The following is a 23,657-nucleotide window of genomic DNA, read 5'->3' as shown; positions in this document are numbered from 1 at the left end:
CAATTTACAGAAACTTTTCCAGTTAAGCGTATGTTCATGGATTGATCAACGATAGCTGGTACAGAATCTTAACTTTTGTATCAAAGGACTGTTTGGTTACACGTAAGAACAAAATCTAGTCCAGCATATACCAGAAAAAATAATTCTGATCTGAAAAGTGGAGCTCCAGATGTACTTTTCCTCAGTGATAGCTATGCTCAAGTAAGCCTTGTAGATAAACAAATCTCTTGAGATGCCACTAATCTTCCCTTATTAACTAAATCGAAATATGATGGGACAGCTATGTTTTGTAACATGTGGTATGTCTCAGTGAAGTGGAAAGTGTGTCACACTCTAGTCTCGCTGCAAAAGCATGCCACAGCTGAAAAGCCAGCTTGTGCTATATTTTACACTTCAGCGACAGGCATGCCACATGCCGTAGAATGAAGCAATGTAATACAACATGCCGCAGTACGTAAAGGTAGGTTGTAGGCTGTTGTATGGCTTTATTTAGCTTCATGCACTTTGAAATTTAAAAACAAACAAACAAACAAACAAACAAACCCAAAAAACAAAACAACAAATCTAGGAAGTTTTTTCTGATGATGAGAATGAGTAATGTTGTTATGGGCAGAAAACAATAGTAGAAACATGTTACGTACTGCTCGTAATGCAGCGTGGGGGAAGAGCCATCTGCTGCCAAAACTGAAGAGCAATTTGAAGGTGGCTAAGCATTTTAATATTTTGGAGGATTCTCTTTCCCTTTTACTTTTCTCGTTTTACTGTTGGTACTCTTCTTATAGTATCTGTTACCATAATACCAATATGTTGATAAAACCTAGTCTTAAATTTTCCTCCTCTCATTGATGTCTCGCAGTCTTTCTGACACCTCGACTACAGGTAGGCAGCAAAGGAGCTATTGATTTGATTGAACAAAAGTGGACGCAATGGTTGTCAAAAGTAATCAGACCTTAAAAAATCCATGACCTTCATCAGTTCAAAACATCTGTTCCAGGGTTGTCAAGAAAATTTGTATTTTCAGATTCTTCCCCTATACAGCCCCAAGAGTGGCAACAACTTTTCGCTCTGTACTTGGTCAGGGGTTTTGCCTGTCGTATGAACTCTGGAACATGATTGAGAGTAACCTCATTGTATCAGCAGTGGCATCTGAATGTTCACCCAAAGCTGCAGGTGATGGCAATGTGCAGAACGGGTGAGGAAACATTGCTCTGCATTGCCCTGTAGTCGGTTGACTTTTTAACTGCGTTGAAATGAATGTTTTGCTCTTCATTTATTTAACGTAGAATTGTCAGCTCGCTCAATAACCGGATCTTTTCCTACGCCCTGGATGACAGCATTCTGCTGCGTCTTTTCTGCTGACAGAGCTATGGCAAACTTTGGAAACTAGGTGGGTGGTTGTTGTAGAAGCTGCAGCAGAGAAGTCTGTTTCTGTCAGCATCCAGCTAAACCCAAGTTTAGTGTGCGATACTGTACAAACAGGAGAGTGGAAAGGGCTTGCCTTCGCCCATGGTTAAACATGAGCCCATATAAGAGGGGATGGCAGGAATCTGTGTATCTGCGTTCTTACTCATGGTACAAGCAAAACATCATCAAGTTACATGAGCAGATATCCTGAAAGCGCTTGAACGCAAAGTTCAGCGTAATGGGTACTCAATTCGGGTAACTGTATTGTATCACCTATAAGCACTCGATACGCTTTTAAAATATTTTTTGATGAGAGAGTTAATGGTCTTTGTCCACAGAAACATGTCTTAAACATAATTATACTTGGTTTGATCTTTCAATTTTAAGTAAAATGTCAGGAACAATTAATCTTTGTACTGGTTTGGTTTTTTAAATAAGTGTGCAAAGCATATTTATAGAGTGGTAGATCTCCCTACAGCCATCAGGCTGTTTTTAATGTGATTTTCTTCATTTGTTTGGAAACAAAGCTCCCAAACCCCAACTTTAAGTAGCTTTTATGTAGACAGCCATTTTATATTAAAGCTTTGTTCCCATCTATCCCTCTTTTCCCACATTTCTCTCCTAGTAGCATAAGTAAGCATAGCTGTATTGCACTTTTAGATTAAACTCAGAACAGTTTAAAATCTGGTATGTGTTTTCTATTTTGTTTTAGAAGCTATTTCTTTGGTGATCATTTTTATGTATTCTGATCTCTTTAAAGAAACAGATGCAGTGTGTTATGGTAGCAAAAGAGTGAGCAGGGTTTTTCTTGCAGAAAACTATATTAATTTCCAGATGAATTTACTGATAATAGATTTTTTTTTTCTATTCTCATATGTCATTATTTTGTACTTATCAACGGTATTATTATAAGAGAAAAGTTACCGTATATTGCTTGTAACTAAGGGCTTCTTTGACACCTTTTAAAAAGAAATAGCAACATCTGGAACTATACAGTTCAACATAACTGCAGATTTGACCCATAGTAGTTTGCTTTGAGCATTTGAAATCTGTCTGAAATTCTCAGATCTGAACTTTAAAAATGGGCTGGCAGCTGTTTTTCACAGGTATGAGACTTCCGTAGTGTCTACTAAAGTGATGATGTCCTGTCTGGTGATGAGTCAGTATTAAATACTGCGTTCCAACATCTTGCTTGCTGCATTATTAATGCAACACAGATGGTTTGTTGGGGTTTGGGTTTGGTTTTTTTTCCCCCCTACGACCTATGTTCTTCCTGGAGTGCTTTTTGGGTAATAAACCTTTAGAATTAGGACTTTTCTTGATGTGTTTTTTTTGTGAAGTGTCTTGTATGTTCATGCCACTGTGATAAATGCTATTCGTGGTGCATGCATGTAGTATGTAGGTTATGCTCTATTGTTACGATAAGTGGATGCACTTGATCTCCTGGAGGGGAGTGCTGGCCTTGCCACTTACAGCAGCACTTGACAACTGATTCATGGAATGGTAATTACAACGGCTTCATGGGAGGCTGTGTACCTAACACTCGACAGCAAATATCAGCTAGTGAACCGATAAACAAGGATAAAACAGTGGGGAAGAAGCTGGCTTGGAAGCCAACAGAACATAGGGTAAACTTTTTTTAATAAAAAGAGGATCTGGTGGAAGAAACTGAGGCTTGTAATCTTCTGTAATAGAAGAGAGACTGAAGTATGGGTAGTCAGAGAACAACTTTTTTTCCTCACCTCAAAATCAGTGAATTCTAAATATTAATTCATTACCTTAGCTAGCCTTACAGAGAGTATAGAATTAAACAGCATAGCAATTGCCTTGCATGAAATCAGCCTTTTACGTAAAGGGCTTAAATTGCTTCCAAAGGTATGCTGTTGCAAATGTTTTGCTATAGGTTGGTCTCTTTTCCATAGCTCTTTAATTAAATTCATAAAAAGTTAATAGATAATAAAAAAAAAAGTGATTGCCCTTGAGAAGGATAATGGGTACAGGGCTGGATAGAACATTTAAAACACAAATGGTAATGTTACATGAGGATAGACATGAAGAATAAGGCAAAGAATTTACTTGCTTTACAATAAGCTTATTTTAATCTGCTATTAAGTATTCTTTCAACAGCATTACAAAGCTTGTAATGATATGGCAATGTAATTTATTTAGTTACAAGTTTTGCCTTTTAATGAAGTTTAGCTTCTTTAATCATTTTTGCTAACAACAAAATGGATTTAACTTTTGCTTAAATAGCTATGACATAACATGGTTGCTTAACACATTTGTCTTCAATAATTTATAGAATTAACTTACACCTGAGCAGATAATTATGAGAGTAAAAATTTGCCTGTAAGCAGGAAAGGTTTATACAGTAGCACACCTTGCAGCTATTTTCACCTGAGGATGGGGATTTATGGCACTGCAGAGACGGAGAAACAAGGCACTGACAGTGCCCTGCAGTGGTTTACAAGCCTCAGGACCAGCAGACCACCGTCAAGCCTCAGGTTCTCTCTCAGACCACGACCTGAGTTGTGCATGGAGACAGAAACCAGTCCTTCCTGAGTCAGTCCTGGGTCGTTTTAACAGTTAGGCTCTACGGAGTGAAGAAATGTCTTGCTTATGAAATTACAGAAACAAAATACTTCTAACCTTGAAATCAAAAAAAGTAGAAGGGGAAATGATTAATGCAGTTTTTAAACATTAGCATTGTAAGGTGTAGGGGTCGACGCTTTAGGTATTGTTTTGATCTTTTTCAAGAATTTTCATTGAAAGACTTTGAAAGGAGGAGGACCTCTATTCCCAGTTCTTTGCATCTCTGTCCTGCCTACCTGATAGAATGTCGCACAGGAGCTGATGTGTCTTAGTTTGCTTTTATCTGTTCCCTGTGTTCAAAACGGTAGTGGCTGACTTGCATATTGCACACGCAGACGGCTGTACTGTTTTTTGCCTGGTGGTCGTCTTGGCACAATCACACAAGTCCCATCTTTTTTTCTTTCCACATATGAGCAAACGATGTGGGTTTCCAAACGATGTGGTTTTCTTTTGGTATGTCTTTTTTTGGGGGTATTCAGGCTGAGACTTAAAGTTTACCTGTAACAAAATGGTTTCTGCAGATTTGATGACTTTTGAAAATATTTTTGTTCTATGCTCGTGAGACTACGAAGGTGGTAAGAGGATAAGATGGAACATTTTTTACTAGACTGTTAGACTTGATCAAAATATGAGGAAGGTACAAGAGTGAAGTTTGTATCTCTTTGTATTTAACATGAATATTTTAGTGCTGTATCAAATAATTTCCTCTCTTGTATTTAAAGGATTAGATTTAGTAACACGCGTCTAAGATTGGTACAGGTTTTTCTTATTTAAAACTAAGTGCTTCCATGTTTTTTGCAATTTGTGGTACACTTAAAATGTCTCTACTGCTTTGTGTTTCACTGCTACACACACATTTTTGGGAAGTGTCACTTTCTGAGAAATCTTACTCTGCTTTTTCTGATTTTGAATGAATCTGCTAAATACCATGAATGAAAGTAAGAAAATTACTTAGAGTTGAGTTTTCAGGCTTTTGTTGTGGAAAGTTTTGATGCAGAGAGCCAGGGAGTTTTAGGGGGCTAGACGGTGAAAGTATTAATGAAAACTTTTTCCGCAGTGGTGTTTGAGGAATAAATAATGCAATCCTTGAATATTTTTTTTTTTTCAAGTTTTCATTCTGGTGGGCATCCTTCAGAGAGAAGGCAAGAATAAATACTGCAGTACTGAAGAGAGCTCAGAGGAGGACTGTGAAGATGTGCTGGGGCTGGAAAACAAACCTTGCAACTTAAGGCTTGCACATCTTTTTCACTTTATTGCTGTTTAGTTAGTGGCTGGATGGCTTTGGATGCTTACTGACTTAAGCAAAAGATGACTGAAGGCAGTGAGCTGCTTTTTTGTGTTGACAGAGATGTAAAAGCTGAAAAGCAGAATATGTACAGATTCTATTTGTGATAACAAGTAATTTCATAAAAATAAAATGACCTAAATGTTGGAACAACTTACCATAAAAATAGAGGAGTCATTGTTGCTCAAAGTCTTTTAAGACAAGATTAGGTTGCTCGGTAAAAAATAAATTCTTTGAGCTTCTGGGATGTTTTGCACATGGCCTGGAAAGAGAAGATGATTCTTCTAGTATTGAAATCTGTTAATCTGAGCAAACCTTCTTCAGGGCCCTTGAGGAGAACAGAATTGCTTTTGTGGTCTCAACATGCTAATAATATTACTACAGAGATCATAATCAAATCTCATGCTTCAACTTTCAAGTGTGAAGGTTCAGGAAGGAATTTTTCCAATATACAATTAATTAACTCTGGTCAGTGTAGTCTAGTTTTGTTTTGCTTTTCTTCCCTTCTATGAAATATCGGAGAGCGACCACAGCTAGAACAGGTTACTGGCTAATCTTAACCACTGCTCTGCTATTTAGAAACTTGTATCGCTGTCAGGGTCCTCCTCATTCCTGTAGGGAAATAGCTTGTTCTTTACCACTAACTTACTGGTAGATCTGATGCTTTAGTGTTTTTTAAAAATCCTTCCCAAGTAGCCTGCTGTGCAGACAATTTGGGCATACCTTCTCCAGCCAGTTCCTTGGGCTTGCTGTCACTTTTCTCTCTCCTGTTTTCGTATGTGACGTGCTGCTCAGTGCCAGGGCTGAGCTGCTTTTAAAGCATTTGAGCTAGGCATAAGGATAGGTATGGCCTGCGTTAGGCAGGAGGTCTAGGGGATGTAATGGTCCCTTCTGACTTGACAATGAAATAAGCTGTCTTCTGTAAAATAAGTTTTGAAGCTATATTCCATTTAAGGCACTTGACAACTTAATATTTAAGGAAACATCTCTTTTTTTTTTTTTTTTTATTTTTTAAATCCCACAGGTTGTTTGAGCTGGGCCTAGTAAGAGATTATTGTACTATTAGTTTTTTTGAGTATGATCTCAGTATAAGTTTTAATGTTTTTACCTCTTCTTAAAGGCACCAAAAGTAATTAAACATAAGGCTATTTTCTGTGTTGGGTCTGCTGGGCTTGAAAAAAACCCACAATTGCTGCAAATTGCATACAAACAAACAAAGCATCACAAGAGGAATACATTAGAATAATGAAGAGTGGTACTGGTGTAACTATAGTGGCCATTACCCTTTTTTTCATTATAGACAACTCTTCACGTTGCCCTGCATATTAGGAAGGTCAGTACAAGATAGAAAGGAGTTTATTTTTCTTTTAACGTGCAAACTATAAAAGAGAAAGAAAGGGATCATTACTCCAGAAAACCTGCTGCTAATATGTGCAATATTTGTCCTGCGTAAATACAGAAAGCAACTCCTTGTAAGGGTACGGAACAAGGCAGATGTGATGTAATTCTTTGTGTAATTGGAGAAGGATGGAGCTCATTGTAATGCAGTTTCAACAGGCGAGAGGGACATGCAATGTACTACAGAGTTGCACCTTCGACGAGGATGGATTTCTGCATAGCAGCTGGAAATAAGCTGTTTCCCTTGTTCCATCACGTGAAGTCGAGTTACCAAAAAGAGACGCTGGGTAGAGAATGCTGTAGTGATTGTCCGTGGGCAGCTATGTCGCCTTTAGTAAAGGACATCAAGGCAGAACAACTGAATGTACAGATGCTGAAGCTGACTCATCTTTAGAACATTTTTATTTTTTTGTGACAGACTTTGATAGGCTATTTATCAAACCGATATTGCTTAGAATCCCTGTAATGTCGTGTTCTTGAGAAGTGATAGTTTTTTCTGTATTTGCTAGAGCAGTCTGTGTAATCTCTTTGTGTGATCTCATTTATAATTTGATACAAATTCACCTTTTTCTAAAGTTTTCATTCATTTTGTCATTTTAATAAATTAATTGACTGTTTTCCAGAAGAAATTCACGGAGCCTGTGTAAAGGAGTACAGGTGATAGAAACTACTGTTGCTGTAACAATGTCCTGTACAACTGTACGCTTTTCCCTAACAAAGGTTGTACCTATTATTTTAGCAATTTTATTGCTATCTGAACTGTGTTATGATGCCATAACTTTTATCATTGTTCTGAAGTGACATCACTCTGTATCTCATCAAGGTTATGTTGCATACATGTAGAGCAGAAAAAAAGTAGATGGAGGTGCTTCCCTTGATTTCTTTTTCTAAAGATTCTAGCCCTATCTTTTGTGAAGATGGTGTAAAATATACAATGGTGCATTGTGTTGCCCAAACAGCTTCCAGTCTCAGATGATTTTTTTTTTTTTTAAAATGACACAATTAAAAATGCCTCGTGTAAAGAATGCCTTATAAAGGCCTGGTGGTCAGCTTTTTCAGCAAAAGCTCTATTTCAGTTTTATGTCTCTCAAACTTCTTTTTTTTTTTTTTTTTTTTTTCCTTTCCTTTTTCCCTTTCTGGACTGATGAGGCCGTGCTGTAATTGATGTCCATTCTCTCTTTGAGCGGGATGGTGTTCGTCACATGGCAGAGTGGGGAGAGGCAGCAGGGAGGAAAGAAAACACTTGTGAGCAGCAGCGTAAAACCTTTCTAGGCACAGAAAATTTTGGCCTCATGTTAGTTCCATCAGTCTTCTCCTTTTTTCCCCCACATAAAAAGTGTGTGTTTTGTACAGTATGTTTGTATGCAAACATTTTACACAGAGCTTTTATAAATACTGACTCATAGCTAGCAAATCTGTGAAGAGGTGATAGTTATGTTGTGATGCATAAGCACAGATGTAGTCAAGCGCCAGCTGTCCAAGGCATCTGTTATTTTTCTTCTGTCCGTGCACCGCAACAGTCAAATAGAAGACAATACAAGAGCCTGACTGTATTTTTATGTTTATTAAGGCCAACACTTTGAAGTCCTTGGTGGATTTGTGTCCATTACCTTTAAAGAAGTTGTTGATATTTCTGCATTAAGCAACTATTTCACCAGTTGGGATACGTAACAAAAGTGTGTTGATAATCTGTGGGAGTAATTTGCAAGAATTTTATTTGTGACAGACTTAATGTTATTATCAGACTGCAAACCCCAGTGTTTTCACATTCCTGTCTTAATCTCTCCCCTTTACATAATCATCACTGGTACACTGAAATATGATCGGAGCCCTTCTCGTCAATGAGACTTGTGTGAACCTTCAGTTTATCAGGAAAAAAACCCACCTTACCTAGGAGTCTCCTTGTCTAATTTTCTCCCCAATGATGGTAGTTGCTAGCATAGCCTAGGAGAGGCCATCAGCTAGTTCGTCAGGCGCATTTCCTTACAATGTCTGGATGATCTTCTGATGAAATGAATGTTCATTACTCTGTTCCTGAAACAGAGCAAGATGCAGTAATCTTAGTTTCATACAATTTGAAGGTTTCGAGATCTTCCGATTGTCAGGAGATGCCTTTGCAAGTTTGTGGGGCTCCGTCTTGCAATCTGTGGTGGTTTTGGTGGTGTTCGGTAGTAGTTTGGGTACTTCTGGTTTTGTAGCTGAAATTTAAATCTACTTATGTTGATTACACTAAATGTTATTTTTTCGTTCTCATAGGTGGTGTAATTTTGAAAATTTAATATTTAATTGTGTATTTGATAATTTAGTGAAGAAAATTACTAAGAACAAAGCATTATGCCTAAGTAAATTTTTCTGGAGACTCTGCAAAAAGGACTCCAGGATGTTTATCATTAATGATGTCTTGTCTTACTGCACACAGTAACTTTTTGTGTATTTAAATGGGGCATCTTGCTTAGTGTAAATCTTCCTGCTCTGTGGTAACATAGCAGAATAACGAGATAAATGTATGTGGTATAAATGTTATTGGAAGAAGGGAAACACATTCATCCTCTGCTTTTGATCTTAGCGGGTTTGGGTTCAAATTCTTAAATAATGAGTTAAAAGGAGTTGAGATGTCTAGCTTTTAAAAGCTATGGCCAGGACTCAGTCTAGATATTTAACTTTAAGAAAGTAAAGAGAACACTGTATTTGAGTCTGATTTCCTCTGCAACATGGGCTGTAGGAATCTCTGAATTCCCTGTTTCAAGAAGTTTGGGAATTATGAGTAGTTCAGTGGAAGTCATAAAGGGCCAGAAAAAGCTGCATGGTGCTGCAACTCTGTGGTAGCAAACCAGTTCTAGCTTTTGCAGCCCTGTTGCACGTCTTGTGTTGCTCAATTCATGTGCTTCTACTTCCTTTCTTGCTTCCATGCTTGTTAGAGCTTTCACTGAGCCCTTTCGGTGAAATAACCTGGGGGAGAATTCCCTCTAGGGGAGAAAGAGAGGACAAAGTGTTATTTTTCTGTTGATTTAATATGCTAAAATAGGTCAATATAGAATCTGTTGCATATCAGAGGCCAGGAGAGGAAAGTACACAGAACCACTGAGCCTGAGCTTTTGACGTCACCACTTGTGAGTAGTGTAGGCTCATCAAGGTACTGTTATTAGTCTTTAAGTGCTATGACAGAGAAATGAATCCTTAGATCTGTGTCTATAATCCTCATTCTCCTGTTGTAGAAGCATTGATCTTGCTGCTAGCTGAGGACATACAAAAAAGGGTAAAGAAAGACCGTTCAAAAGGCTCATACTTTTCAAATGGTTGAGAAATTATGTCTTTGGAAAAGAAATGAAATGAAATTTTGCGGTGTTGGAGAGTCCTTGCTTTATGGGGTTCTGTTCAACAGTGCAATGAGTGTCTGTGCTGCTGGGAACTCAAGCGTTATGGAACAAGAAAGGACTACAAGTGTGACTTTTTCTGGCTATTGCCATTTGTTTCTGCTGACTAGATCCTAGGAGCATCCTCAAGTGTATTTGAACTTGTCCTTGTATTTATGTAAAAAAATAAAAAAAACCCGCAAAACATGCATATTATCTTCTGATCATGGATTGCAGTGTACCATGGAATTAAAAGACGGATAACATTTGGAAAGAGGACTTTTGAATTGGAGCTAGGTAGAATTTCAGAGTAGTTCTGACCTAGTCCATACTACTACTTGATTATTAGCACTTGAACTCAAGTTACTGGCTTTTAGCCAATGTAGTTTAAAAAAACATTGGTAGAATGGTCTTACCGTGATCAGCCAAAAGAAAGGTGTGACATAATAACTATTCTTTTGAGTGACAGGATTATTACCCATAATTTTGTTGGTGCAATATATATTAGAAGGTACACACTCTTGACTTGTAGTCCTGTAGTTAGCCATATTTCAAGTCAAAATGGACCTGTTCAACACAGGCTTATGTGGAAATACTAAGTGGTATCAATTATGCTAATATAATTTTAGGTATATCAACTTCTGTAATTTCTGTTTTGAAAGAAGAATCTGTGTATGCTTATATCAAAACAATAATTTCCTGTAGCTAATAAATGTACTTAAATCAAAAAAAGTTTGTGCGTAGACCTTGCTGTGGTTTTCTGTGTTTTCTAGCAGCAACGAGCTTCAAATGTAAAGTAACTAGACTTGGGTCTCACTGTTTTAAAAGTGTTTTTGAAGGGCCTTTGAAGTGCTTAAAAGTAATAAATAGCACCCTCTAGTTATTACCCTAGGTATGTGCCTAGAAAAATGTATATTTTGGGAAGAATTTCAGTAGGCAAAATGTCAAAACTTCTTTTTTCTGTTATTTCTTCGACGTTGTTTTTCTGTGCATATGTTGTATATTGTTTCTCCACTGCATAGTTATTGTATGTACCACTCTATTATCTTGAGGCATTTGAGGTAAGCAGTTGGCATTTGTGCTCCATTTCTCCAGAAAATTCTCGAGCAGCTTGGACAGATCCAAAAGACAAGCAAGTGTTGTGTCAGGAATTGTGTTAAACTCTGTAAAATAAAACAGATATGGGCAAGGGGAAACACCCTCCTTTACCAATACTTAGTATATGTTTGTACAGCTGGCAATTTGTGCTGCTTCATATTCGTTGACCTAGAAGTAGCCAACATTTTAATGCGTTCTTGGAGGGGAAAAAAGGTGTTATGGAAAAGAACTGCCACATCAAAGCCTCTCCTCAGCTTGTAAAATGGTTTCCACCACTACCTTCCTCAACCCTATCGGAACACTCAGCACTTTCTCCCTCTCAAAAGAAAGCAAGCCTTTTTATGAAGAAATGGCCTTCGAGTTTTATTTATATTAAAATGATAAAAGTGACAGAAGGCAGTTGAAAAGATCTATATAGTTCAAACAAAAGTCCATCAGAGATGTAATGTAAATTCTGTGTAATGTGTCTCTATCAAATCAAGTCAAATGATTCAGCTGTTGCGTGGAGTGAAGTAAGTACTCCCTTCAGGAAAGTGTTGCTCTGCAGAATATGTTTCAAATAACTACAGTATAGTCTGTATAGTCTTCCTGCCTGTCAAATGGTTTGTATTTTGCTGGTCAGATCTGATGTTCCAGAGTCTTATTTGTGACAAAGGAAACTAAGTGCTTGATAATTATTTGCACAATACAGGTTCTTGATCATTGTAGATATCATAATTCAATTTTAATAACACCTTTCTTTAATGTAGAAGGCTTTTGTTTCTCAGAATTCTGCTCATATTGCTGGATTTTTCATTTAGCATGCTAAATAATAAAGGGATGTTGAAATAATTTAAAAATAATTTTACAAGAAAATCCTTCTTTCCGTTAAAATCTTTTTTTATTCCTTTTAGCACAAGCCCACCTTACTGCTGTGTGGACCTTTATTCTTTGCGAACAGGAGAGATGGTCAAGTCCATACAGTTCAAAACTCCTATTTATGATCTGCATTGCAATAAAAGGTAAGGATGTTTACTGTACATACTTTCTGTGTTAGGGCATGTAAAATTGCAGTAATGAATACAATTTCTGGTATATGTGCTCCCTGAGTTTATTATTTTGACTTTCCTGTAAACATAGCTTTGGTTCTCCATTTCTCAAGTAATATTTCAGTTTGAGTATGACAATATGCTTCTCCAACGGCTTTCATTTAATTTTTAATCTGAAATCATTTAAGCTTCTTTCAGTTGTGATGAGGGTGAGCGGAATCGCTGGAATCCTCTACCTGCAGATGGAGAAATGGGATCATTGAGAGTTTAAACAGTATAGAGCACTGAAGAGTTTATGCCTCTTCTTTGTGTCCCATTGTTCTGTCAGATATATTGCCTTCCTGTGCATCCAAAGAATTCCTGGTTTGCACTCGGTGGTTTACAGGAAATAACGTTCTTGCAAGTCAAATAACAAAGCAGCATCACTTAGTTGGGGTAATGTCACCTAATTTCTGAGAGAAAATGGCTTAGAAGGCTGAGCATCAGGTTGAAAGTACCTTGTTTCCATAGAATCGTGAGTTCAAATTTTTCTGAATTAACTTCAGATCTTCCTCTCTCCAAGACACACAAAACCGAACACCCTTGTAGTTTACTGCATCATTTTAAGACAGAAGAGAAAACCCAGGATCTCCACATGAGTACGTTGATGATCCTTTGGCAATCCTGATGTGAGAATTTGCTGCTGCTTACTTTGCTTCCTTCCACTCAGCTATTACTGTTACTAGCCATTGCATCTCTTGAGGTACCTTACGGAAGCTGTGGAATATGATTCCCAAACGAAGGAGCTGCTGCATTTCTCTGGCAATTTGCTTGCTGGAATTGTTTGTCCTTCGGTAAGGAAGGTGCCATAATAACACAAATCCTTAAGAACAAAACAAAACACCAGAATGACACATTTTCTGTGCCGGTTTTGTATGGCAGTAGCCAGCATGCGAAGACCACAAAAGAATGTGGGCATGTATTGAACTGATGCAACTAAGGGATGTTAGCAGTGTTGGAGACTGGAAGGGGGAAAAAAAGATGCAAATCCCTCCCCCCAACCCTAGAAGTCACAAAGGTGTTGTTATAACAGACATTTGTCTTTCAGTTGTACCATCTGAACATTAATGACTACATTAGGTCAAGTATAAATTACAGAAGAAAAGGAATGCTACTGAACAAACACCTCTAATACCACAACTAATCTAATAATGAGGAGGATATTTTGATAGTGTAAATGTTTAAAGAAGTAAAGGATGGTAGTGTTTTGGGGTTTTTTTATCCCTGTCAATCTTCTTATTGTAGGATGTGGGTATGATTGTTATATCAAAAAAGAGTTTCACTGAAGTGGTTGAGTTAGTGAGAGTTACGTGCCATGAATAGGCCACTGTTCCTTTAAAAGCTGTCAGAAGGAGTTCAGTACTTATCTGTGCAACAGTCCCTTGAAAAATTTAGAGTTCCCTTGTGTACGGTGCGATGATAGTAAATCTTTGCAGTCTGGCCTCCTAGCAGAAGAAAAATCCAATTGTAAAAACAGTCAAAAGGAAAATCATCATTCAAAGTCTCTCCCAACTAAAAAATCTTTCCAGGTGCTAATGTTTCTTTTCCTAAGTGGTAAAAATGGAAAAGCTACTTCAAAGCTGTGTGGCTGTATCCAGGGTAGCTGCTTTTCTGGAACGTATCAGATTCTGTTTTTATCCAAGGAAAGCTCGGTATTTCAGATTGAAAATGCATTAAATGTGGCCAAGTGCAGTGCTAATGGTGCGTTAACCGTACTATAGACTAATGGAGTCCAAAATTTGAATTTAAAATAAAACTTGAGTTGCAGAAGAAGGAAAAACTGTTTATTATTTATGTATTTATACTCTAGAATCATCCATCTGGTAGGTTTCATTTATGCAGAAAGACAGTACATCTCCAAAGAGTAGAAACCAAAAATCTACAGGATTGGGAAATATTAAAATCAAATATACATAGGTTGTCTATATATACATTACACTTGCACATGCATTCAAAGTCTTCCCATTATTCATTGGTTAACTTTCTTTTAGGCCTTGTGAAAGAAGTTAAACTTGATACATTTTCTTTTGTTTTTCTCTCCTGCAGTTTAAGCAATTGAAAGATGTGTCATTTAACTAAAACTATTTTGTCCAAAACTAATATTAATTTATATATGCAGAGTTTATCATTTTTAAAAATTGAGATTTATAAATCGGAAGGGGATGGGCAAGCATCTTTTTCACAGTGAGAGCTACAAGCAAATAAGAAATTCTGCATTAATTTCTTGTATGACTTAAGACATCTGCATCCCCCTTGTTATGTGTTCTGCCCTCTTCTTTTGGCAAGTGAGCTGTGTGCTTTCCTGTTCCAGCTCTGCAAATCTGTAATTCTGAAAGACTTTGGTCCAAAAATGTCCCTTGATTTCTACCTTCCTTCCTAGAATTTTGCTGCTTCTTGTTTCTAGATAAATAAACTGATTCTACAGATAAACAGAGCAGCAACAAAGTCCCAGGATAAGACGTTATAAACCAGAGAGTCTTGAAAGAATTTGAAATACAGAACAGTGCTTATTGCTTTAATCAGCTTCTGTATCGAACAAATAGCGAGTAGTTAGTGTTACACCAGCCTATTGAAAAGGCTTCAGGAGTCATCTTGGGAGCTACAGATGCAATCTATGTTATTTGGCAAATGTGTTGGTAAAAATAATAGCAAAATCAAATAGCAGACACGGAGATAAATCATACCTATTGGAGGAGTGTTAGTACAGTTTTGTAGGTGGAAATTGTTACTCAAAACTTATTTATATATCTGAAAACATCAGCAAGTGTGTGAGCAAGGTATATATATTTTATTTTTTTCAGTGTAGTCCTTCACCAAAGAGTCTTAGAGGTATTGAGCTCTCATGGGATAAGAACGAGGTGTTCTTGTGGCTAAACAGTTAAAAATAGGACAAAAAAGAGAGGAGTTAATGGCTGGTTTTCACACTGACGGGAGATAAGCATCACCCTTTACTCAAGGATAAGTGTCAAGACTGATGTGATTCATCATCTTTTTAAACATTATTCAATACTGTAATATGCAATCATAATTTTCAGATAAAGCATTAGGTGTGTATTTTAGTCATTGAGAGATGTGATTAATTTTTTGCCACGTCATATCTTTACAATTAAAACTATTAGAACAGCATTTAACAATGCTCCATATTTTCAGCTAATTAAAAAAATACTGTCTCATATTCTTCCTAATGAGAGAATAATCAGATTCTTAATTATGTCATATTGCTAAATGTTCCAGATAGCTGGTAGATTTTATCTGTTTATTTGTCAGCTTCCCAGGTGGTTCTTTCATTTCAAGAGTTTAAGAACTTGGTTTTAGGAAGTCATCAATGTAGGAGAAGGTGTACCCTAGTTATAAAGCTTTCATGATGCTTCACTTTCTAAATTTGGCCTCTATTAATTCAGACACTACAGTGTTTCATGCATAGTTATCACTTGGCTTTTGTTCTGTTACTTGGTTTCAAGTAGCGAACAGGTATTTTACAATAAAAGTGTGTATGTGTATGAGTGAATGCATAAACGTACACCTGCAATTTTGCTAATTGACACAAATCCTGCTTCTCAACTGTATTTGGGTGCTGATGTTCTTGCTATGAAACACTCCTCCCGCTTTTAGTAAATAAGATGGTTTAATAAATTTGCAATGAGATGGGCAATGGGATTATTTCAATTTTAGCTTGTGTTCTACCGATTGTTGATTTGATTGTTATTTGAGTCATTGAAAGTAATTCAGGATCCTTGCAATTCCATTCTTTCTTTTTAATGGAGCTTTTACTGCAGGAGGTATATCATAAATATGCTGTGTTGTTCTGTATCAGATCTGTGTACTTCCTGAAATGAAGGTTATGTGGTTGGGATGAGAGAGAATCCTCAATAACTGCCATGTATTGGTAACCTGGCAGTTTATCACTGTAGAATTTATATTGATGCTTTTGAAATAATTACATTTAGATATTGAATCTTTAAACCAATGCATTTAATGTTTAAAGTACATGTTCCATTTCTGTGCTTTCAGGATACTTGTTGTAGTCCTGCAAGAGAAAATTGCCGCCTTTGACAGCTGTACATTCACCAAAAAATTCTTCGTTACAAGTATGTATAATAATTGGGTTCAGTCTTTCTACTCTCGTGGTAGAGTGAGGTAGAACAGTGGGGTGTTTTGGTTTTATTTCTACATCCTCAAAGCAGATCTCCATGACTTCATTTGGAGTTTCAGGAAATCTGTTGCTTCAGAAAAACCCCAAATGTTACTCTGTGAATCTTTGGGTCTTTTGCATATTTATTATTGCTGTAACTAATTTCTCATTGTTGCGAAAAGCACCTAGACTGACATCCATAGGTAGTTGAAAAATTATTTTGTTCATTTTGCACAAATATGTGCAAAAGTTTCAGGTTTTGGGTTTCAGGTTGTATGCATAAGCAGCAATTTGAAAATGCATCGACAGCAATCTGCCTGCTTTTCATGTTTTGTTGTTCCTTAGGCCCGGGTACATTGGGGTTTGTGGGTTTGGTTTTGTTTGTTTCTGTTTTTTTTAATATGTCCTTACTTTAGGAGGCCCCAAAGCTCAAGCAGATCAGTAAAGTGTTGTAGTAGAAAAACTACAGGCAGGTATTTGCCTGCGGGTGCTTTCACATATACCTTGAGTGTGAAGGAACTGTTTGCTCAGACTTCCCTTCATCCCTCTGTACCCCACGACTTGGCTCTCAGGAGGAGGCAATAGATTGTAACGAGTAAGGTGCTCTCCAAAAGCTCTTCCTCTACTCTGTGTCCCTTTGCTGCATCAACATCTGTAATGCGGGAATCGATACGTTAGTCGAAAAAGAGGGTATGTTTTGTGCTGCTTGTGCTCTGCTCTGTCACAGGATGTGGTTAGGGTGAGGATGTCGTTTACCTGCCCTCAAGACTGTATAATGCTAAACACCAAGAAAGTATTCACCCCAGAAAAAAAAAAAAAAAATCTTTTTTCAAGTGACTAGTGCTACTGCTTATCAATTAGAATAGCCTCTTAAAAATCTGAAGATTACTGAGGGATCATAATTTGCTTTGAAAGGGTCGGAGTTTTATGGCTAAAAGGGAGAGTCTGACATTTTCTGGATGTATTTTCAGTTGCAATTGGAAACGTTGTAAATTATCTTTTTATATTATCTGTGTATTTAAAGAAAAATCTAGTTAGGAGAAGCTGTTGCTTGTAATAGCTTGAAGAAAAGCAGCTTTATGCAGTAATATTAAAGTTGCCAATAGGTGTCAGTTTCTCCCTACTCATGGCTGTAAGATTCTGGGCATCCGCTGGGGTTCAGTGAGGAGAACCACACGGGGAAAAGTGTCCTCCTATTCCTCACTCCTCCTTTTTATTCCACCACAGAGAATTAAGGTATGAGCCTTGCTTTATTTTAGATCAAAGGTAAAAAAAACCAAAAACCGCACACATCTCAATTAAGCATGTGTTGTGACAATTCTTGTGCTTTTCTGATTCCAGTTATTATTTGTTGTGTTTTTTTAAAAAAAAAAAAGATGCTGCAATTTGTTTTAAAAAATTAATCCACTGTATTTTGAGGAATGGGGGGTATCCTGTTCCTAACCGTAACTTTTCCTTTGCAGTGCATTTTTGTGGAACAGTGGTGGAATTTAAAAAGGACAAAATAAAGCTTTTGGAGATATTTACCGAATTATTTGACAATCCAAACTCCTGAAATGTCACTATTCACAGTGTATTTCTCCAGCTGGGCTATGTGAGAAACGCAAGATATTCTCAAACTTTGTTCGAGTTCTGGGGTTCCAAAGCTCAGTTACAGACACTGCTTGTTTTGTACTGGGCATTTCGGGAAGCTGCTGTGGGACCCAGCAAACAAACCCTGGAGCTGCTGCCACCGGAGCCCTGCCCCTGTCGCCACGGGGGCAACTGGGCAGAGACACCTCTGCTTTTTTTTTTTTTTTTTTTTTCCTTAGATGAATGCATTTCTTGGATCTGTGCTGGTGAATAGTTGTCCTGAGGATTTTGAAGCTCAGTTGTTTCACTTAATAGCTTGTGTTGTCAAGTGGGTGTTATGCTCTGGCATGTTGAAGGCTGCAGTAAAGCTTTTGTCTAAGCTTTCAGATTTCGTATGTGCTGAAATATCTTCGACCTAAGAGTATATCTTTAAAGGCTTAAGTTACTCTGATGTGTTTGAAATTTGATGTAAATGAGCTACCTAATTAGCTGCATAGATTTTTGATAGTCAGCCAGCTGGCTAGCAACTGGGCTCTTTTGCTGCTGCCTTTTTTTTTTTTTTTTCTCCATTTAGGAAAGGGCAATGTCAGTTTAAATTGGAAAAGTAGAAATCCCTAAATAGGAAGCTCGGCAAAGGTCTTGTAGTCCTCTCTATTTGCATTATTGGAGCATCCCTGCTCTGCGGGACAGTCAGCCAGCGTCCCGCCTGGACCCATCCTGATGCACCTTGGCTGGACAGCGGTGGTGAGAATGTCACTGGCTGCCCAGAGAATTTTTCATTGTCAAGAAGATTCTCAGCTGCGTTATCTGACTGCTTTTGGTCAGAAGTGATGGCATAAAAGTTCAAAAATGTTAAATTAGGATCACAAGCTCTTCGAAGACGTTATCGTGTAAACCACTGTGTAGGGAAAAAAAAATATCTTTTTTGCAAGAAGACTTGGTGATGATGTGGAAATCACATCTTCCAGCCATATTAACTAAGTGGTGTGGGAGCCTTAGAGCCTCACTGAGACAGCTACAAAGCAAACATAATTAAGCAGAAGCTCTTGTCCATTTTTTGACTATTTATACATCAAAATTAAATGCAGAATGTACAATTAAAAACAGTGTCAGGAATTCTGAAGTTCGGTGTTCCTCAGCAATGCTAATGCAGCTGTGTTGCACATGAGTAGTATTTGTCTTTCTGTTTTTGTTTTTGTGGTTGAATGTGTAGCTTAATATATTGTTGTAATAAATATACCATAAAATATTCAGGATGTAGAACATGGTCAAGTTCGTGCTGCTGTTGGGATGTTTAACTCCTGCATTTCCTGATTATTTTTGTTTTGAGCAAATTTGACATAGTACTAACTTTTTTTTTTCCTGCATGTGATTAGATGGAAATGTGCTGATTTGACTTGAATGGCAGAGAGCCAGCACATTTTATTTGTGCCTTTTGTAACAAAACCTCAGTGTACGGGTGCTCCAGTCTTGGTGTGTGAATTTAAGACAGGTGCTTAAACTTTAAGGGAGAACATACTGTGGATGTTGTAGAAAAACTACCAGCATATCCTATAATCTGCCCTGTGTGGTATTCTTATTTTTAATTGTCTGCTAAGGAAAGGCATAGCATCAGTCTGCAAAGAACTCATGGCAGTAACTTTGATACGGCACACCGTTCTCTGCTGTGCTTATGCTCGGAGCTGACTCTGTTTCGTTAAGAGAGGACTTGCATCGAGGGGAAGATCAAGCCAAACAGTAATTTCACATCCTGCGCTGTTTTAATAACCTGTGGCCAAACTAAAAAAATTCATTTGCTTATAGTAAGAATGTGTTTCCTTCAGTAGTTGTGAATGTCAAGGTGTGGATTTAAAATAGATTATTAAATAGTTAAGAGTTTTATTGTGATTCATTTAATATTTCCTTCAGAGCCTTTTTCTGAATACTTCATATGACTGAACGATCAGAAACGAAAGTGATGCACAGGCTTTTTTTTTTTTTCTACTTTGCTCTAAACAATAGATGCAGAAAAGCTGAATTTCATTGATTTCTATTACATCAGTGCTCCCTCAACCCTTCTCCAAAAATGCTTACTTAGTGGAACATTGATGATTATGAATATGGCCTGATGGATACTTTCTTCTCTGTAAAGAATATCCTTCCCACCCCCTGGGCCCTAAGTAAAGATTATCACAGATAACATCATGCATGTGGCATCATCTTTGTGTCCGATAACTAGTGCCTGCTCAGTTTCTCTGGCCCTTCCACTCCTCATATTGATATATTCTCCATCCATTATTCTCTAGGGATGAAGACAGTTATTGCAGCCATTAGCTGGCACCACATTTCTATTGATGCTGTACAGCTAGAGCCTTAAGAGGTAATTTTCCAGATTTTAGTCAGAGTACTTTATTGTATATAAAGTCTCAAAAGACTTGCCTAACCACAAGCCAAAAATTATTCAGTGTATATTAAATGCACCCCACCTGCACCTCTCAAAATAAATAAAAAAAACTTGGTGTTTGACACTCTGATCAGCAATTTGGATGTGGTGTTCCTGTTTTCACTGATATTCACGTGCAAGAAATAATACAGTGGTTTCAGTTTGTCACAGGTCTGATCTGGAAATCATCTAGGCTTTTTTTTGTACGCTTTTGTTAGCTTTGTTAGAATTCCTTTTCCCTGATCGGCACACAGGGAGCAGTTTGATCTCTTTCCTTTGAAGTAAAAACACTGGTTGTCTTATGAAAAGGTTTAATGCCTGAAGAGTTACAAACAGAACTTCTGGAAGAATGTACGTTTCCTGTCTCAGCTGTGATCAGTGAGTGGCATTTATCCTGGATATCCCACATGGTATAATAATTGATAGGATTCCTTCCTCTGTGGAGGGAGACTCTTCAGTTTAGATCGAAAGTCCTTGAAGCAGGTGGGAAGTGAGCTCCTGAGTCACATTATTTTCGTGATCAGCAAAGAGAAGCTAAGTATGTTTCTTCGAATTGTATATAAGCAGTTTTTATTTTTATACACACACACAAGCGCACACGTATATATGAACATACGCCCCTTTATGTAAATTGTAACAGCCTTCCCTGAGAAATGTTGCTTTTACTTTTTAATGGCATTATTTATAAGTGTTTTTTCCTGAATCTGGGAATCCGTGTGTCACTATTACAGGATAATGTTGAAATACTTTTTGAGAAGGTCTTTAGGGCAATGTGTTAGATTTATGGAAACGAATGTCTTCGTTGCTTACAGGGTGTTTTGCTATATCGCAGGAAAGTGTAAATACAACAGAAGAATTGCGTAAAGACAGAAACAAGGCATTGGTACCCAAGATGTGTATCTATCATATCTCCTGGGTTTGACAGTTTTAAAAATTATATGTAGAGCAGGAAGTGCTGTTTGTTTCTGTGGAAGTTATTTTTATCTAAAGCACCCAAATCCTTAATGTTAAAGGCCAAACCAAAGCCATCTTACTCACATTGTCCTGTACAGGAACAACCACCTCTATAGTAACATTATTATTTATCACTGTCCGATTCACTGAACAAAAAAAGAAAGCGAACCCGAGATTAAAACATAGTTTGTCCTGAAATCAGTCAAATGCATGCTAAATTAAACAACTCAGCCTAATAAACATTAAAGGCCACAGGTATTTTTAGTAAAAGCTCTGGTATTGGTCTTAGACCTATAGAGTTAACAGTAAAATACTTAAAACTGCCATCAGAGAATTGATAGGGAAAGGAGGTCTCTGTAGTACTAATAATAATAGCAATAATAATAATAGAAAAATAAATCTGTGGTCCTTCTGCAAGCTTGTGTGAGGGAATTCTGTTCTTCGATCGAGGCTAGCACAAAATGCAACTCATTGCAGGGCTGGGTCTGCTGTGAACGTGATGCGTATTATGAATACTGCCCTGCAAGCAGGGGATGACGCCAGTATATGAACCACTTGTGGCTTTACTTTTTCACGTTATTTCTGGGAGTTTAGTAGTGATAATGCCTGTATGATTTAAAAGAGAAAAGAAAAAGCCCTGGATGGCAAGCTTGCCTTCACAGTGGGGTGCATCCTGCTGGTTTGCTCTTTTGCTCAGTTTTTATGGGTGATACTTGAACAGAAGGAAGTACAAAAACAATAGAAGAGTTTTGGAAAGTATGTGACAGAGTAATAACATTTACATAGGGCCTTTCATCTAGAAGGAACCCAGAGGAATTTATAAACAGTATTACTTTATACAGTTTATAAACAAATAAATTTGCTTGGTGATGCTAAAAAAAAAAAAGCCCAAACAAACAAAAAATACCAGAGAAAACAACTTATATGATTTGTTTTCCTTGGAATAAACAATGCTTTTGCAACACCAGTATCACTCTACTTTTTATCGTATATTCCCTGTCTGTGCTCTCTGTCGTGGATCTGTTTTCTGGCTGCTTTGGATTGCAAGACTTAAGAATGTAGTTTTGTAATTGCACTACTATAGAGTGCTGTATATTTCATAAGACCTAGAAAAACATTACTAATTGCTCGTAAGATACATCCAGTGACTGAAAAGTAGCATAACTTTAGTGGGTTATTGTTACTATTTATTTAAAAATGCACAATACCGCTGCTTCACATATTTTTTTAAAGTGATATCTGACAAATACCTCGAATGATTTCAGTTGAAGAAAAGTGTTACGTTTTTTGGAATTTGCTCAGAATCCTGCGTTTAAAACCACTATACACGTAAGAGTGTATGTCATCTTTAATGAACCTCTCCACACACTGAAACAGAAAAATCTTTATTTATCCAATAATCTGCTTTCTCTGTAAGGTTTCATACTTAGGATGTAGCTGAGCCTTAGAGATCTCCTGCCTTGACCAGCGTTCCCTGCGGCTGCCTGCTGTATCCTGTCCCAAAGCCATATTCATCATACTTGAACAAGATGCAATTTCTTCCATGGTTTGGGATTAGAAACAGAATTCTAAGAAGATTTTATAATAATACTGCTCATACTCACATATTGTATAAACACACAGAGAAGTAGCTTGAAATAAAACTGGACAATGCTAGTAAGCATTCCTCCCAGATGCAAGGTGTGGAATAGCCATTAAAAAAAAGTTAGAGTAGTTATGAGGATGATAATTACAACTGATACCAAAAAAGGAACAGTATGTGTCAGTGCAGAGGAAATCAGAGAGAACTGGGGAAAAGAAGGCAGTGAAAATTATGGAAAAAGGAAGTTTTCCTGTTATACTGACAGGACTAAAAAAGTTGGAAAAGAACAATTTACTAAAGTGGTTTTCATTAAAAAGTAAAAGTAGAGTCAAGATAGAGGGCATAAAAGCCTGGCAAATATCACAAACAGATTTTTTTTTTTTTTTTTTTCCTTTCTGGACTATAAAAATAAATATAGAGAATGAGAGTTCTTACAATATGCTGTGAAATTAGAAAACAACCAGTAGTGTCTTGAGAAGCATGCTGAGATATGTTTGAAGCAAAGCAGTGTGGTTCTGGATGCTTCTGATTTGGTTCCCTTAGCTTTATTCATTCGCACATTAATTTGTAACAGTTTATCGCATGTCATTTTACGGTGCGTTTTTGTGAGATCTGAGAAGGAAATATAGCTGTAACTCTGAGTGAGGAGCCATATTCAGTTGTGAGTACATCGTTATGTAAACTGAAAATACGGTCTGACTTAGTTCAGACAAGTTCTGACTGTTAGCGTCAGATTTTTCTAGAGAAAACCTTTGTCTTCTAGTGCATATTTGAATCTGAATACTCTGCCATGATAAG

At 37.2% G+C, this 23,657-nt stretch overlaps 1 protein-coding gene across 13 annotated transcripts in view; it reads left to right on the top strand.

The window, feature by feature from the left end:
- BCAS3 (BCAS3 microtubule associated cell migration factor) overlaps positions 1-23,657 on the top strand; it is a 366,627-nt gene that overhangs the window by 38,868 nt on the left and 304,102 nt on the right. For all 13 annotated transcript variants that reach the window (XR_008579901.1, XM_054847769.1, XM_054847770.1 and 10 more), the window contains exons 8-9: positions 12,024-12,131; positions 16,209-16,285. Coding sequence is in view for 12 of the 13 variants with exons in the window: in XM_054847769.1 (XP_054703744.1) it covers positions 12,024-12,131; positions 16,209-16,285 (185 nt within the window). In the remaining variant the exon portion in view is untranslated. The remainder of the gene's footprint in view (positions 1-12,023; positions 12,132-16,208; positions 16,286-23,657) is intronic.

The sequence above is a fragment of the Grus americana genome, chromosome 19 (genome assembly GCF_028858705.1).
Source record: "Grus americana isolate bGruAme1 chromosome 19, bGruAme1.mat, whole genome shotgun sequence".
In the NCBI taxonomy this organism is placed as follows: Eukaryota; Metazoa; Chordata; class Aves; order Gruiformes; family Gruidae; genus Grus; species Grus americana.
Note: the sequence above shows the minus strand (reverse complement) of the source record. Positions and strands in the feature narration are given on the sequence as shown.